The sequence below is a fragment of the Microtus ochrogaster genome, chromosome 10 (assembly GCF_000317375.1).
Source record: "Microtus ochrogaster isolate Prairie Vole_2 chromosome 10, MicOch1.0, whole genome shotgun sequence".
Classification (NCBI taxonomy): Eukaryota; Metazoa; Chordata; class Mammalia; order Rodentia; family Cricetidae; genus Microtus; species Microtus ochrogaster.
Window position 1 is genome coordinate 7,186,698 of NC_022016.1, and position 12,905 is coordinate 7,199,602.

General features: G+C 51.2%; 1 protein-coding gene across 7 annotated transcripts in view; it reads left to right on the forward strand.

Moving 5' to 3' along the window:
- The first annotated feature begins 6 nt into the window (after window positions 1–6).
- Window positions 7–12,905, forward strand: part of Whrn (whirlin) — an 88,055-nt gene continuing 75,156 nt past the window's right edge. For all 7 annotated transcript variants that reach the window (XM_026781924.1, XM_026781925.1, XM_005352606.2 and 4 more), the window contains exon 1: window positions 7–1,458. In XM_026781924.1, the coding sequence (XP_026637725.1) occupies window positions 841–1,458 (618 nt within the window). In that variant the 5' untranslated portion in view covers window positions 7–840. The remainder of the gene's footprint in view (window positions 1,459–12,905) is intronic.

Below are 12,905 nucleotides of genomic sequence, written 5' to 3' on the forward strand. Positions count from 1 at the left end.
GGGGGCGGGGCCAAGACTGGGCTGGCAGCGACGGCGTCGGAACTAGCTGGAAGACTCGACCCAGAGCTGCTCAACAGTTCGCAAAGTCCGGTCTCTCGGGCGCGTGGCTCCGTGTGCGCCCAGGCGGCGCTGGGGCGCTGGGGCGCGGGGACCCCGGGCTGCTGCATGGTGGGCGGCCCGGGACATGCCCCGCACCCCACGCCGGACGCTCCCGTGGCTCCTCTGGCTGCGACTCCTCCGGACACTGGGACTAGATCGACCGACACCCTAACTTCTGACTTTGGGGTCCCCCAGCCCTAGAGGAATGGGCAGCTCGGCTGGGGGAGCCCCAGGCATGGTGTGACGGGGCGGGCGGCGTGGCTGCGTCCCCCACTGCGGCCACGCGTGGTCCCCGCGTCTTCCGTCATGTAGCTACTTTCCCCGCTCCTCTAGGCCTCCAACCGCAGTCTCCGAGACCTCCGGCCTCCAGCCACCAACTCTTTGTCCCCCCAGGATCCCGCCTCGGTCTTCGCGTCCTCAGGATTGCAACAGCCGTCTCTTCGTCCTCCGGATTCCAGTTTCGCTACATCCCACCCCACCCCGCCCGCTCCTTCGTGCCCCTGGGATACCAGCTGCGGTCCCTGCTATCTCCCCAGGATCCAGCCAACGCTCCTGAGCACCCCCTGCAACCCACCCTGCAGCCGTCGTCCCTGCTCTCCGGCCTGTCTAGACTGCGGTCACGGTCTCCGCGTCTCCCCCAAGCCGTGACCTCGGGGCCCCCTGGAATCCTGCTGTCGCGCCGCTGGCCGCAGGTGCAGCAGCCGCCGCGCGCCCCGAGTGCGGCCGCGCCTCGGCGGGGAGATGAACGGGCAGCTGGACGGTCTGTCGGTGAGCTCGTCCTCCACCGGCTCGCTGGGCTCGGCGGCCGCGGCGGGAGGCGGCGGGGGCGCGGGGCTGCGGCTGCTGTCTGCCAACGTGCGCCAGTTGCACCAGGCGCTCACGGCGCTGTTGAGCGAGCCCGAGCGGGAGCAGTTCACCCATTGCCTCAACGCGTACCACGCGCGCCGCAACGTCTTCGACCTGGTGCGCACCCTGCGCGTCCTGCTGGACAGCCCGGTCAAGCGGCGTCTGCTGCCCATGCTGCGACTGGTCATCCCGCGCTCCGACCAGCTGCTCTTCGACCAGTACACGGCCGAGGGTCTCTACCTGCCAGCCCCCACCCCCTATAGGCAGCCAGCCTGGGCCGCTCCCGACGGCGCGGGGCCCGGGGAGGTGCGGCTTGTGAGCCTGCGGCGCGCCAAGGCCCACGAGGGCTTGGGCTTCAGCATACGTGGGGGCTCGGAACACGGTGTGGGCATCTACGTGTCACTAGTGGAGCCGGGCTCTCTGGCTGAGAAGGAAGGGTTGCGGGTCGGGGACCAGATTCTGCGCGTCAACGATAAATCTCTAGCCCGGGTGACCCACGCGGAGGCTGTCAAGGTAGGGCTCTGGTTTGTGTGAGTGGTAAGAGGTACCGCCAGTATAGTGCTGCCTTTTCGGTTGCTCTGTGCAGTTGTCTCTTACACCAAATCGCTTGAGCCTTCTGTTCTCCCGTTGTGTTTTTGTTTTGTCCTCCGACTTTAAAAGAGGAGTATCTAATTTGTGGCACAGATAAATAGGTGTTCCAAGCAGAGAGGAAATGGTGATTTTTGCCTTGGGTGCCCTGAAGGCTAAGGCACAAACACAGTATCACATAAGCAAATGTCTGGTCACAAAATGTGAAAAGGACTGTGGAGTCTTAGGAGGTTCCAAGAGAGCTTGACATTGCTTTACTGATAGTCCCCCTGCTGCTGCTGCCTTGTTCTTGGGATCCATAGGGTTTTGCCTCTGAAAGAAAGTTCTGCTCCATTGCTAGTGACCCAGGAGGCAGCTGGGTGACCAGAGAGCTGGGGCTAACCCTACTGTTTGTAGGCTAGCCAGTATCTCCTGGAACAAGCCAGAACAGAGAACTGGCTCCTGACGTTGTTGCAAACTAGGCTGCTTGTCTGTACATCCGAAATGAACCCCACAGACCTGTGAAAGTATGCACTTTGCATGTGATTGTATCTGTTAACTGAGAAAAATAACCTCACCACAACCAGCTAGTAGGAATCTAACCCTGCTGTGTGGAGGAGTATTCGTGTTTGCTAATCTTACCGCCCAAGGTGAATGAACAGCAGCCAGTTGAAGATACAGAGTTGGGTCCCTTGGTGGACACAAGGGTTTTTCTCTCATAAACATTTAGCCACAGGCCTACTGCTTCCTAAACACAAAATGAGGAGTTGGAAGGAAAGGAATGACAGTTCACTATCTGCTCTCTTCAGAGAACTGCTTCCCCCTGGTTAGGGCTAGCCTGTGGGGCCCTCCCACCCCACTCTCTGGCCCAACTCACACAGTTGCACCAAATCAGACACACTGGCTGCTGGACACTCCTAGGTATCAACAGTCCAGGGCTGCTTCCTGTGCAGCGTGCAGTGGCTTTAGGTCAGCTGAGTCAAGCAGACTCAGTGTGAGTGCCTGGGACACCATCATCTGTCTCTGATCATTTGCTTTTCTACTCAAGGACCCCCTTTCAGGAGGCCCCTGAGGTTTCTGAAGTGTTCTTTCCAGTTTCTGGGGAAAGCTTGATGGCCTTTTATTATTATGGGGGTAGCAAAGCTCTGCCTGGTTTCTCATTCTCTCCGGCTCCTTCCCTAACTTGGTTCTCTCCTCTTTATCTTGCACCCCGTATATCTATAAAGAAATGGTCCATTAGTATTGTCCTTAGAGGTCCAAAGTTCCCAAATGATGAATTGATGCTCTAGGGAGACTTGATCCCAATGCTGCTTATAACCACGGGTTTTAGTTTTCGTGGCGCTTAACAGAAGCTGAAGTCGCTTCATCTTCACTAGATGAGAGACTGCAAAGGCACCTGACCATGAGCAATGCAGGCTCTTCCTCCAGTTCGTACCTCACATCTGCCATCGAAAAGGCTGCACTCAGAACTGTATGTCTCAGCCTCTCTGAGTTGCTCCTGGGTGCCGCTGAGCTGTGGCTCGGGGCAGTACCTAGCATCAGTACCGACATCAGCAGCTGCTTGCAGAGAGACACTTACCCCAGGGTTGAGCGGAAAAGAACAGGAACACCCTTGAAGTGTAACATCTGCAACACAGGGACCCGTGTGACCTGAGTAGACTTGGGCATTTGCCTTCCTCCTGGTGATCACACTTGTGCAGTGTGCTTCTGACCTAAGAGAGCCTCTTGTAGCCAGTGCCAGACACGTGATCCCAGGACCCTTCGGAAGCACGGGGAAAGGGAATGTTGTGCCATCCTAATTTCAGGGATGAAGGGGACAGAATCTGCAGTGCTTCTGTAGAAGAGGATGCCGCTGCAGGGTTGCAGCATGCACAGGTGGACAGCTGGAACAGCTGGAGAATAAACTGCAGAGACCCAGAAGGGGCCCCTGTTCCTCCGGGAGACACAAGTTGTCATCACCTGGAAATTCTGTATGTGGGGCGTCTTGGTCAGTCATGAGCTAGAGGACCCAGAGGGCTCCGTGGTTAGTGTGCAGATGCTAGCTGGACTCCAGGCTTCATTCAGTGTCCCCAAGTTGTCTGCTTGTGTCTTCTTTCTGTCCTAAAATCCTCCATCCCATTTAGTAGAAGATATCTTTTTAATTAAAAAAATCTGTATTTTTCTTTTATGATGACAAAAGGAAGTGAACCTCAGAAGTTTCCCAGAGGAGAGATTGTTTGTATGCACATACAACATAAAGAGAATCCAATTAAAACAAGCTCTAAGAATCAGTGTCAGAGCGCCTGTGCATCAAAGAGGAACACAGCTTTTAAAAGAAGGATCAAGTAAACAGAGTTGACTCATCTTCTCTTCTTGATTGATCTTACATTCATTGATATCCAAAGCAATTTGCTGGGAATTTTATCCTGTGCCTAGCAGGATTCCCATCTCTTTCTTAAGTCCAGTTATCCAGTTCAGATTAGGCAAACCACTCACTATGTAGAATTGTGTTGAAATGCTTGATTTTCAAGAGGAAAAAAGAAAAGCTATTTGGAATGAACAAGAGTCAAACTAGTAAATGTTTTTGAAGTGCTCGCTCAAAGGTCTCCAGCCCAGACATGCTAGATCAGGCAGCCAAGGAGGCAGGCTATATACTTCTTGCTACATTAAGTTCTGCTGCACACTTGCCGTGTGTGACCTTGGACAAGACTCAGTTATTATCTGCTCCAGGCTAGATGAGTTTGGGGGTGTTCAAGGTCCTTCCCAGTAGTGGGAGTCTGATTTGCTTGGAATGTGCTGCCCCGCCGGCATGTAGACCATCTGATCATCTGTGCTCTTCTTCTTTTGGAATTGCCTTCAATTAAGGCAAAAAGAATTGGCGCGGACTGGGAGAAGGGAAGGTTGGCACTCCTGGTAACTTTGTGCTAAATCAGGAAATCCATGGGTTACACACTGTGTCGATGGGAGCCCGGCTGCTGTCTCTCACCCTCATCTCTCAACCCGAGAACAGCAGCCCTGGTGTGAGTCCAGACAGAGTGGGAATTGCCAGTAGGATTGGGGCACAAACAGCACCATCTTGGGAGCGCTGGAGCAAATCCACTCACCCACTAGCTTTTCTAGTCCCTTGTTGGTATAGGTAGCAGCACTTAGGATGCCCAGGTACTGTTTGGTGTGTGTGTGCTTTACTGTTTGGGGTGTGTGTGTGTGCTTTACTGTTTGGGGTGTGTGTGTGTGCTTTACTGTTTGGTGTGTGTATGTGTGTATGTGTGTGCTTTACTGTTTGGTGTGTGTCTGTGTGTGTGTGTATGTGCGTGCTTTACTGTTTGGGGTATGTGTGTATGTGTGTGTATATGTCTGTGTGTGTGTGTGTGTGTGTGTGTATGTGTGTGCTTAATAAAAACTGAAGAGTTTCTTTGCAGTCCCAGCTTTCCCACAGGTAAATTTGAGCAGCAAATTAGGATCTGAAATATTTCAGACATTAAGAAGTGTTCGTGGGCCCTTTCAATTAATTAGACTATCACTTGTCCCATTCCTTTGCATAATAACCCAGGAGGAATCTGTCAACATTAATACAAGTCATTATATTTGTCCAGGAGGTTCAGAATGACACATTTGTCATCTCATTGCCGTGGTTGGTGAGGACACTATATATTCTTACTGCTTCCAGATTCGTATCTGAAACCTAGTCTCTTGCACCTGGTCTTTTTCTGGGCTCCAGTTGGAAACTGTGGGTACATACTGGCTCCTCTCTTGCCCAGTAACAATTCTTGGTTCTCATGAATCCAGTCAGCAGTGACATGCAGAGTCCACTCTCCAGAAAGCTGTTGGTTACCTCATGTCCAGAGTTTATGCAGGTCCGGGAGAGGGTCTGTGTCTTTAATGCAGTCTCAGGCTGACATCCCGGGCTGTAGAAAACGATGCCCACGACAGGCAAATCTTGCAGCCGGCTCCTTGCTGTTAAAGCAAAGCCACATTTTCCAGCCCTGTTTCTGTCAGACTGGGTGACATTGATGATCTGGTAGTTGTTTTGTCTTCTGACTTAAGAGATAGAGAATCAGCCTAGCACTGGCTTTGGTACTTCTGTCATCCCGATCCGCTGGCCACCCCAGGCAGCTTATGACTAGCCTCAGGTGCTCCTTTGGATGGAGCTGCGGAGAGAAGTGTGGGTCCCCACCACTGCTGCTGTACCCTAGGCTTTTGTGTGCACTGCTGCTTGACACCTCTGCCTGCCTCCAGCCACATGCAGGAGCACAGCCCCACCTGCTGCTGTCAACTGCAGGCTGCCCGTCATCTGCTCTTGCCTGTCTGCTCATGCATGTCTCCCCGGATTCTTAATCTTCCCTCCGACCTGCAAAGGGCTTTGCAGAGAAGCAGACATTTGGAGAGGGCCGGGGCTCCAGCTGGCTTTCTAGCAAAGCTCTTTTATGGCTTTTGGTCCCCATTGTTTGGGGATATCACTCGAGTGCCCAGCCAGGACCAGAGAATCTGATTGGAAGAAATGACATTAAATGGCTGGAAGTCGCTTGAGGCTAAGTACCAATCTTCACATACCCATTCCTTTTTCCTTCTTTTTAAAGCCCCGAGCAAGAGTGCAAGCTAGAGTCCAAGCTCACAGATGTCTAATTGTGCCGCAGGGTGGAGGTGCTTTTATAAAGTTTCTGGGCAGCGCCGTTTCCTTTTACTTCACAGCCAGGCAGGTGCCAAGGGGAAGCATGTTTTCCACTCCTTTCCTGCATTCCAGGTGGCAGCTGCAGGCACAGGGCCAAGGGTCAGAGAACATGAGCCTTGCTTTTGATTTTCTTTCTTCTTTCTTTTCATTTTTGAGAGCAGATTTGTGTTTGTATAGGCGTATATGTATGTTTATGTGGGTGTGTGCATTTTTGCATGCAAATGTGTGTGTGCGTGCGTGTGCGTGGGCAGAGAGGGGGAGGAGCAGGCCAGGGGTGACATTGGGTGTCCTTCTCTATTGCTCTACCTTATCTGAGACGGTGTCTCTCAGTGAACCTGCAGTTCAGCAGTTTGGTTAGGCCGCCTGGCCAGTGAGCTCCAGGAATCTGCCTGCCCCGCTGCCCAGCACCACGGTACAGATGTTCACCGCCACCCTTGCCTCTTCAGCAGGTGCTGGGATCTGAACTCGAATCCAACGTTTGTACAGTGGGTGTTTTACTCGCCCAGCCCTTGTGAGGAGTTCTGAGTTTATGGCCAAATACACAAGATGATTTCCTACACATGCCCCCGCCGCCTCCGCCGTTTCCACCCCCCTCCAGCGTTGCATCTCTATCAGAGAGAAGTTGTTATGGCCACTGCTTGTGTGCTCGCAGCCCCACTGGCGTTTGCTGCGTCCCACCTTTGCTTTACTGCATCCCTGCGTGGAGTCTGCGTTGTGCTAGGTGTTTTGACCCTCCTGTGCCATTTCGTTGTCCCAAGGAAGATTATGGTCTAGGAGGATTCTGACTGGAACCCAGCCCAAGGGCTGTGTAGCCAGCATCCTGGAAGGCAATGTCAGAACCCCTCTGAGAGACAGAGCCTAACAGTGGGGGTCATTTGAGAGCGTCTCAGAGACCCTAACCTCAGAGCAGAGCGACATGTTTAGGCCATCTCGTTGTCCATCAGAGCCGTTTGTCCATACATTCTCTAAACTGCAAACCTATGACATAAGAAGTCAGAATGAGGACACAGCCCTGTCCTTAGTGTGTCAAGTAGAAGGGCATGGCTCTAATAGCATCTGCAAGCCACTGAACATTTTAAATACTGTGACATCCGTATGTCCTGCCACCCTCTTGAGTACGGTACCCTCACCTCCATCCCATCTTCCTAGCCCTTGATCTTCCTTTGGTTCCTTTCAGCATGGCTGTCCCCCAGGATGGGAAGTTCTTTATGTCTCCCAACCATCTTCCTCCCCACCACAGAGAAGCTCCCACAGCCCCAGCACGCCTCCTGTAGGTACTTCAACAAATGAGTGAGCGCTGACTGGATGACTGGAATGATGTCCCAGGCTAGTAGGCATCCCTTCATTCCTGAGTGTGAGATCTGAGGAAGGCCATGTGGACACCCTGAACGGAAACCCAGGGAAAGCCATAAGTTGTTGTGTGTGCTTTGCATGACGCTGGCTGAACCTCGGTCATGGGCTGGTGAGTGGACATAGAGCATCCTTCTGGGATGGTTCTGGGTATCCGTGACTGACCAGGTGAGAAAACCTTTGGATCCCTCTACTTCTACTTCTGTTTTATTTAAAGACTTCTAAACGTCAAAGTCTGTGTCTGGAGAGGTGACAGCTTTCCCACCTTCTGTGGCCCGCATCCACTCTGTGAGACCCTGTCGGCAAGTTAATTTATCACTTTGCTTGTAATTTTAAAGCCACATTCCCAGAAGCGGGTTATTTCCACAGTCTGATTGTGTCTGTGGTTCCAAAATAGAATTGTTTATGCATTCTCATGCAATCAATGAGTCAATTTGGGGTGAGCTTCATCTGGCTTTGGGGTTTTATTAAAGCAATTGCAAGTTGCAAGAAGCCCCAACATGCACCAGGCTAGGCCTCCAGTAATCACACCTGTGCGGCAAGGCCATATCCTTCGAGGATGCGGAAGTGAATCCATTTCTTCTGCTTTCCAGTCCCAGCACCTGGGGAATTTGTGTTCCTTCTGCTCCATTGGCTGTGGCTGTGCTTCAGCCGCCAGCCAGCATCGAGGTTACTCTCCCTTTCGTACCTGACTTTGGAAGATCTCAAATACATAAATAGGAAAGGGGGTATTTATAAATATCTAAGGTCTAGTGCTCACTTGTTAACTCACACAGGTTAGCTTTAAGCCTAAGAATTGATAAAGTCCCCAGGCAAATTGAAACCACCCCAGCACTGAAGTATGGGGGATCCTGCTTGCTTCAGGAACCCCCACTCTAACATTTACCCCCTCACACACACCCCCAAGAGGTTCTGGGATGTGTTCATTTGTTAGACCACTTGCCTCATGTACATGAAGTCCTGACATTAGTCCCCAGGACCACAGTAACAGTGTGTGGTGGTACACACTTCACCCATAGCACAGCACTGGGGAAATTGAAGCAAGAAAATCAGTTTAAGGTCATCCTTAGCTCCATATGGACTTAGAGGTTCCTGGGCTACAGGAGACAAACAGCAAGTTGGGCCCACCCAGCCACTCTTACATCCTCCCCTCCCCCACCCAACACCTTGAGCATCTTTCTAGATGTGTAAGGTCAGTTGATAGTAGAGTCTCAGGAAGGGAGGTCTGAGATGGCGTTTGCATTTACCTGTCAGTGTTTCTTAGCGGTGACCTGGCTCAGGCCTCCTCGTCTCTCTGACTCAGACATTTCCAATACTGAACATAACTTACGGTCCTCACAAACCTGCCATTGTCCTTGTATCACTGCAAACTGAGAGTTGAGAGTTGGAAAACTCGGACTGTAGCGGTCCCACTGCGAGCCCTACAGTAGAAAATGTTATTGGTGGTTCTAACTTTGCTCCGAAAGCCGTTAGTGTGCCTGCCTAATTGTTTGGGTTTTTTGTTTGTTTGCTTTGGGGCCTGTGTGGTGGCTTGTGGCTGTCTGAATCGCAGAGTCATGTGCTTGGTCGAGTCAGCATCCCCACGTGTCTTTGAAAATGCGATGGCTTCTGTCTGGCCGTTGGTATCTGCAGTTTTGCTTTATAGCCACAATAAAGCTCGGCAGATAAATGGAACTGGGTGTTCCCACCTGCCTTTCGATTATTTTTGTGTGCGGCCTTAACTAATGGGAGGCTGATGAGACAGCCCTGAGAAGACAGCCTTGTCCCTGGTCTCAGCATCCTTCCCTGATGGGCTCCCCAGGGGTCTCCGTCAGGAAAGCCAGGAGGTTGCTATTTCCAGAACCCATTAAAGTAATTAATGAAGGTGGGAGTTTGATTTGGTAGCACAGACTTTTTATACTTAAGGAAAAACACTTGTAATTGATTTAAACCACATCCGAAATGGCGTGCTAGACCTCTTTAAGAGGCTTCTGATTGAGAAATGTGGTCCAGTTCATCTCCCATGTAGCTGTGAAGACTGCACTCAAACATTAGGAGAGGGGATTTCCTCTGCCCTCTAATCTTCTGGCTCAGAGTGCGGCGGCCTGCTTTGTTGTATGGGCCCGGCTTGCCTTTTCCTCTCCTTGCAGATACCAACACTTTCCTCACTTCTCTTCCTGGAGCCCTGCAACTCCCCAGTTCTTCTCCCAAGACTTAATTTCAGTACACAAGTCTGCGTTTCTGCACATTTTCTAGCCTGTGTCCCTGATGTCCTCCAGCCCCAACATATGTCCATGCCACCCATCTGCCTTTCTTTGCCAGTCTACTGTGGGGATGGCTCCAGCCCGACACAGGAGTGTCCAAGCCCAGTCCTTCCCGGGATTTCGGAACACACATCTCCTCTTCGCTGCCGCCTTTCAGGTCTGTCTTCCATTCTGTTCAGGCCTTGCTTTCTCTAGATCCCTGCTTTTGAGCTGGGTGTAGGTGGACTTTTCTGTCTAGACCAAGGATCAGCTCTGTCCTGCTGACTGCTCCTCAAATAATCACACAGAGACATAATATTAATTATAAGTGCTAAACCAATAGTTTAGACTTGTTTGTAGCTAGTTCTTAAAACGTAAAGTTACCCATTTCTGTTCATCTGTGTGCTGTCCAAGGCTTGTTTACACACGTCCATCATGGCATCTCCTCCGACTGTACCCTCCTCCCCAGTGTTCTCTGCCTTGAAAATCCTGCCTAGCCATTGGCCGGTCAGCCTTTGCTAACGATGAGAGCAGCACATGTCCACAGTGTCCATTCCACGGCTGCAATACCGCAAGGCAAGGGTCCGACTTTTTAGCTTGTCCTCCACGGTTCTTAACCTCATCAGCTTTTACGTACAGACAGCTTTTGTTGTTGTTGCTTCCAACCAGGTCTCTAAACGGAACCCACATGACCAACCAGGTGGCACACTCTTCAAAATAAGGCTTGTTCCTGTCCACCTTTGACACCCAAAGTTACCATCAGCCCAAACCTCAGTGCACCCCTGCCCCCCAGACCTGTCTGGACCCTGTCATCACTTCCATTTGTGGGAAACATTCTGATCCTGCCCTCCCCTCCCCTCAGTACATCCCTCTGCTTCGCTCCCCTACAACATACTGGGGGCTTACAGTGAGCCGGCACAACCTCAGCGTCCTTGCAAGGAGCTTGTCACTTGCTGTTGTGACTGTTGTAGGTGGAGTTGTTTCACTGTTTGGAGGGTCCCTGCCTCCATCCACGTGGCCATGAGAGCAGGATGGGTTACGACAAAGCTTCCTTCCCAGTGCTGCTGTGAAGCTCTCTGTTAGCTCCTGTATCACTGCTGGAGCAAGGTCAAGAGCAGAGCCAGGTTGTAGACCCAGGCTTTCTTGACCAGAGGAACAGCAGATAGAACTGACTTCCCATACTGGTGGTTCCAGCTCTGCATTCAGAGTCTAGCTCTACAATGTTGTAGGGCTCCAGCATGCATCTTAGCTTTATCAAAGTTGATGAGGGCTGCAGCAAACCCGCTGACTTGAGTCTGATCCCCAGAAACCACATAGTAGGAGAGAACCGATTCCTGAATGTTGTCTTCTGACCTTTACATATGAACCCAAACACACACACACACACACACACACACACACACACACACACACACTACATAAATAAAAGTAAAAAAAGCATTTTTTTTTTTAATGTGAGCCATGCAGTGCAGGCAAGTCACCTGACTTCTCTGCTCAGGTTTCCTCACCTCTAGATGCAGGTGCAGGTGGCGAGGCAGAGCCTGCATTAAAGTACTGGGTGCATCTGTTAATCTGAACATCTGAGGACTGCCTGCTGTCTTCACAAGCTGTGCTGGGGTCTGTGCACCTGCCAACCGATGATCCTTTTGGTACCAGAGAAGGTGTGAAGGGAATGACACACAGATATTTATAATCCATAGCATAATAGCCAGTGTTACCAAGGTTAAGCCACCAGGAGCTTCTGTGCACCCCACATGACTCTTCCACTCCCCAAGGAAGAGGAGGTGACTGGCTATGAGCACCAGAAGGGAGGAAGTGAGGTTGGTCTTGGAACCTAGGTCTGCCTGCCTCCAAAGCACACACTCACTGCCAAGGCTCTGCACTAGAAGTCATGCTAGCGAGAAGAAGGCTCTGTGTGTTTCCTCCCTGAGTTCCTTCCTGTGGAAATGGCTGTGTGGCCATTTGGTGAAAAAACCCACAAGGAGGCAGGAAACCCAGGTTCTGGTTACCCTGCCTTTCCTGGGTGCCTTGTATTTTATGATAGACTTTGGGGACAGGAGCCACTCTAGGGTCTTCCCATCGTCCCCTCGACCCTCCTGTCACTTTCTGTTTTCCCTTCCTGGCTGTGCCCTGACCTTTGTCAGATGTTGATTTGGTTTTTGTTGTTTTGTTTTGGCTTCGCTTTGCTTTGTTTGTGACCAGGTCTCTCTGTGTAGTCGTAGCTGTCCTGGAACTCTGTATGTAGACCAGACTGCCCTCAAATTCACAGAGATCCTACTGCCTTTGCCTCATTAATGTTGCGATTAAAGGCATGCACCACAATACCTGGCTTTGTCAGGGTTTGATTTTGTGCATTGTCAATGAAAACTCTCTGCTAGATGACAGTCATCTCAACTCACTCCCTACACCCCTCCCGCCCTTAGAGTAACTGAGTGCTGGAGATCATTCTGCATAGTGCATTCCCTGACTTTATCCACACTGTATGGAAAGAGGATCAGAGGACTGGGGGCTCAGCCCTGTGAAAGACTGGTGGCCATCTGCCATTCACCAGTTTGACTGGACAAGCCCAAGGTTCAATTTGCTAGGTTTATAGGAAAACATGGAAAAAGTCTGCCTGTGTCTTGGAAGTAAGATGTATGTGTACTTGTCTATGTGTGTGTGCGCGCACGCGCGCGCGCACGCGCATGCGTGCGTGCGTGCGTGCGTGCGTGCATGTGTGTGTGTGTGTGTGTGTGTATGTTTCTCCCGGTATTTATTTGAATGACCTGAAATATAAGGGCTCAGATGGAAAACAGTGGACTGGTAAGATGCCTCAGCTAACAGAAGGGCTTACCATGGAAGCCCAACAACCTGGTTCAATTCCTGATCCATATAAAGAAGGACAAAGAGGAAGACTCCGTGGTTTTGTTCTCTGACCTCCTTGTGCATGCTCCCCCATACAAGGATAGAAGACCTGGGTTCAGTCCCAGCACCCACATGGCATATGCATATGTCCACAGCCATATGTAAGTCCAGCCCCAGGGGATTGGTGCCACCTTCTGCCCTCTACACCTACAAAGCACAGATGTGGTGCACACACGTACATTTGGGCAAAAGGCAAGTTAATGACTCTTAAAAAGCAGAAGTCTTAGAATTGAAGGTAATCCCATCTACCAGGAAGTCATTCCTGTTTA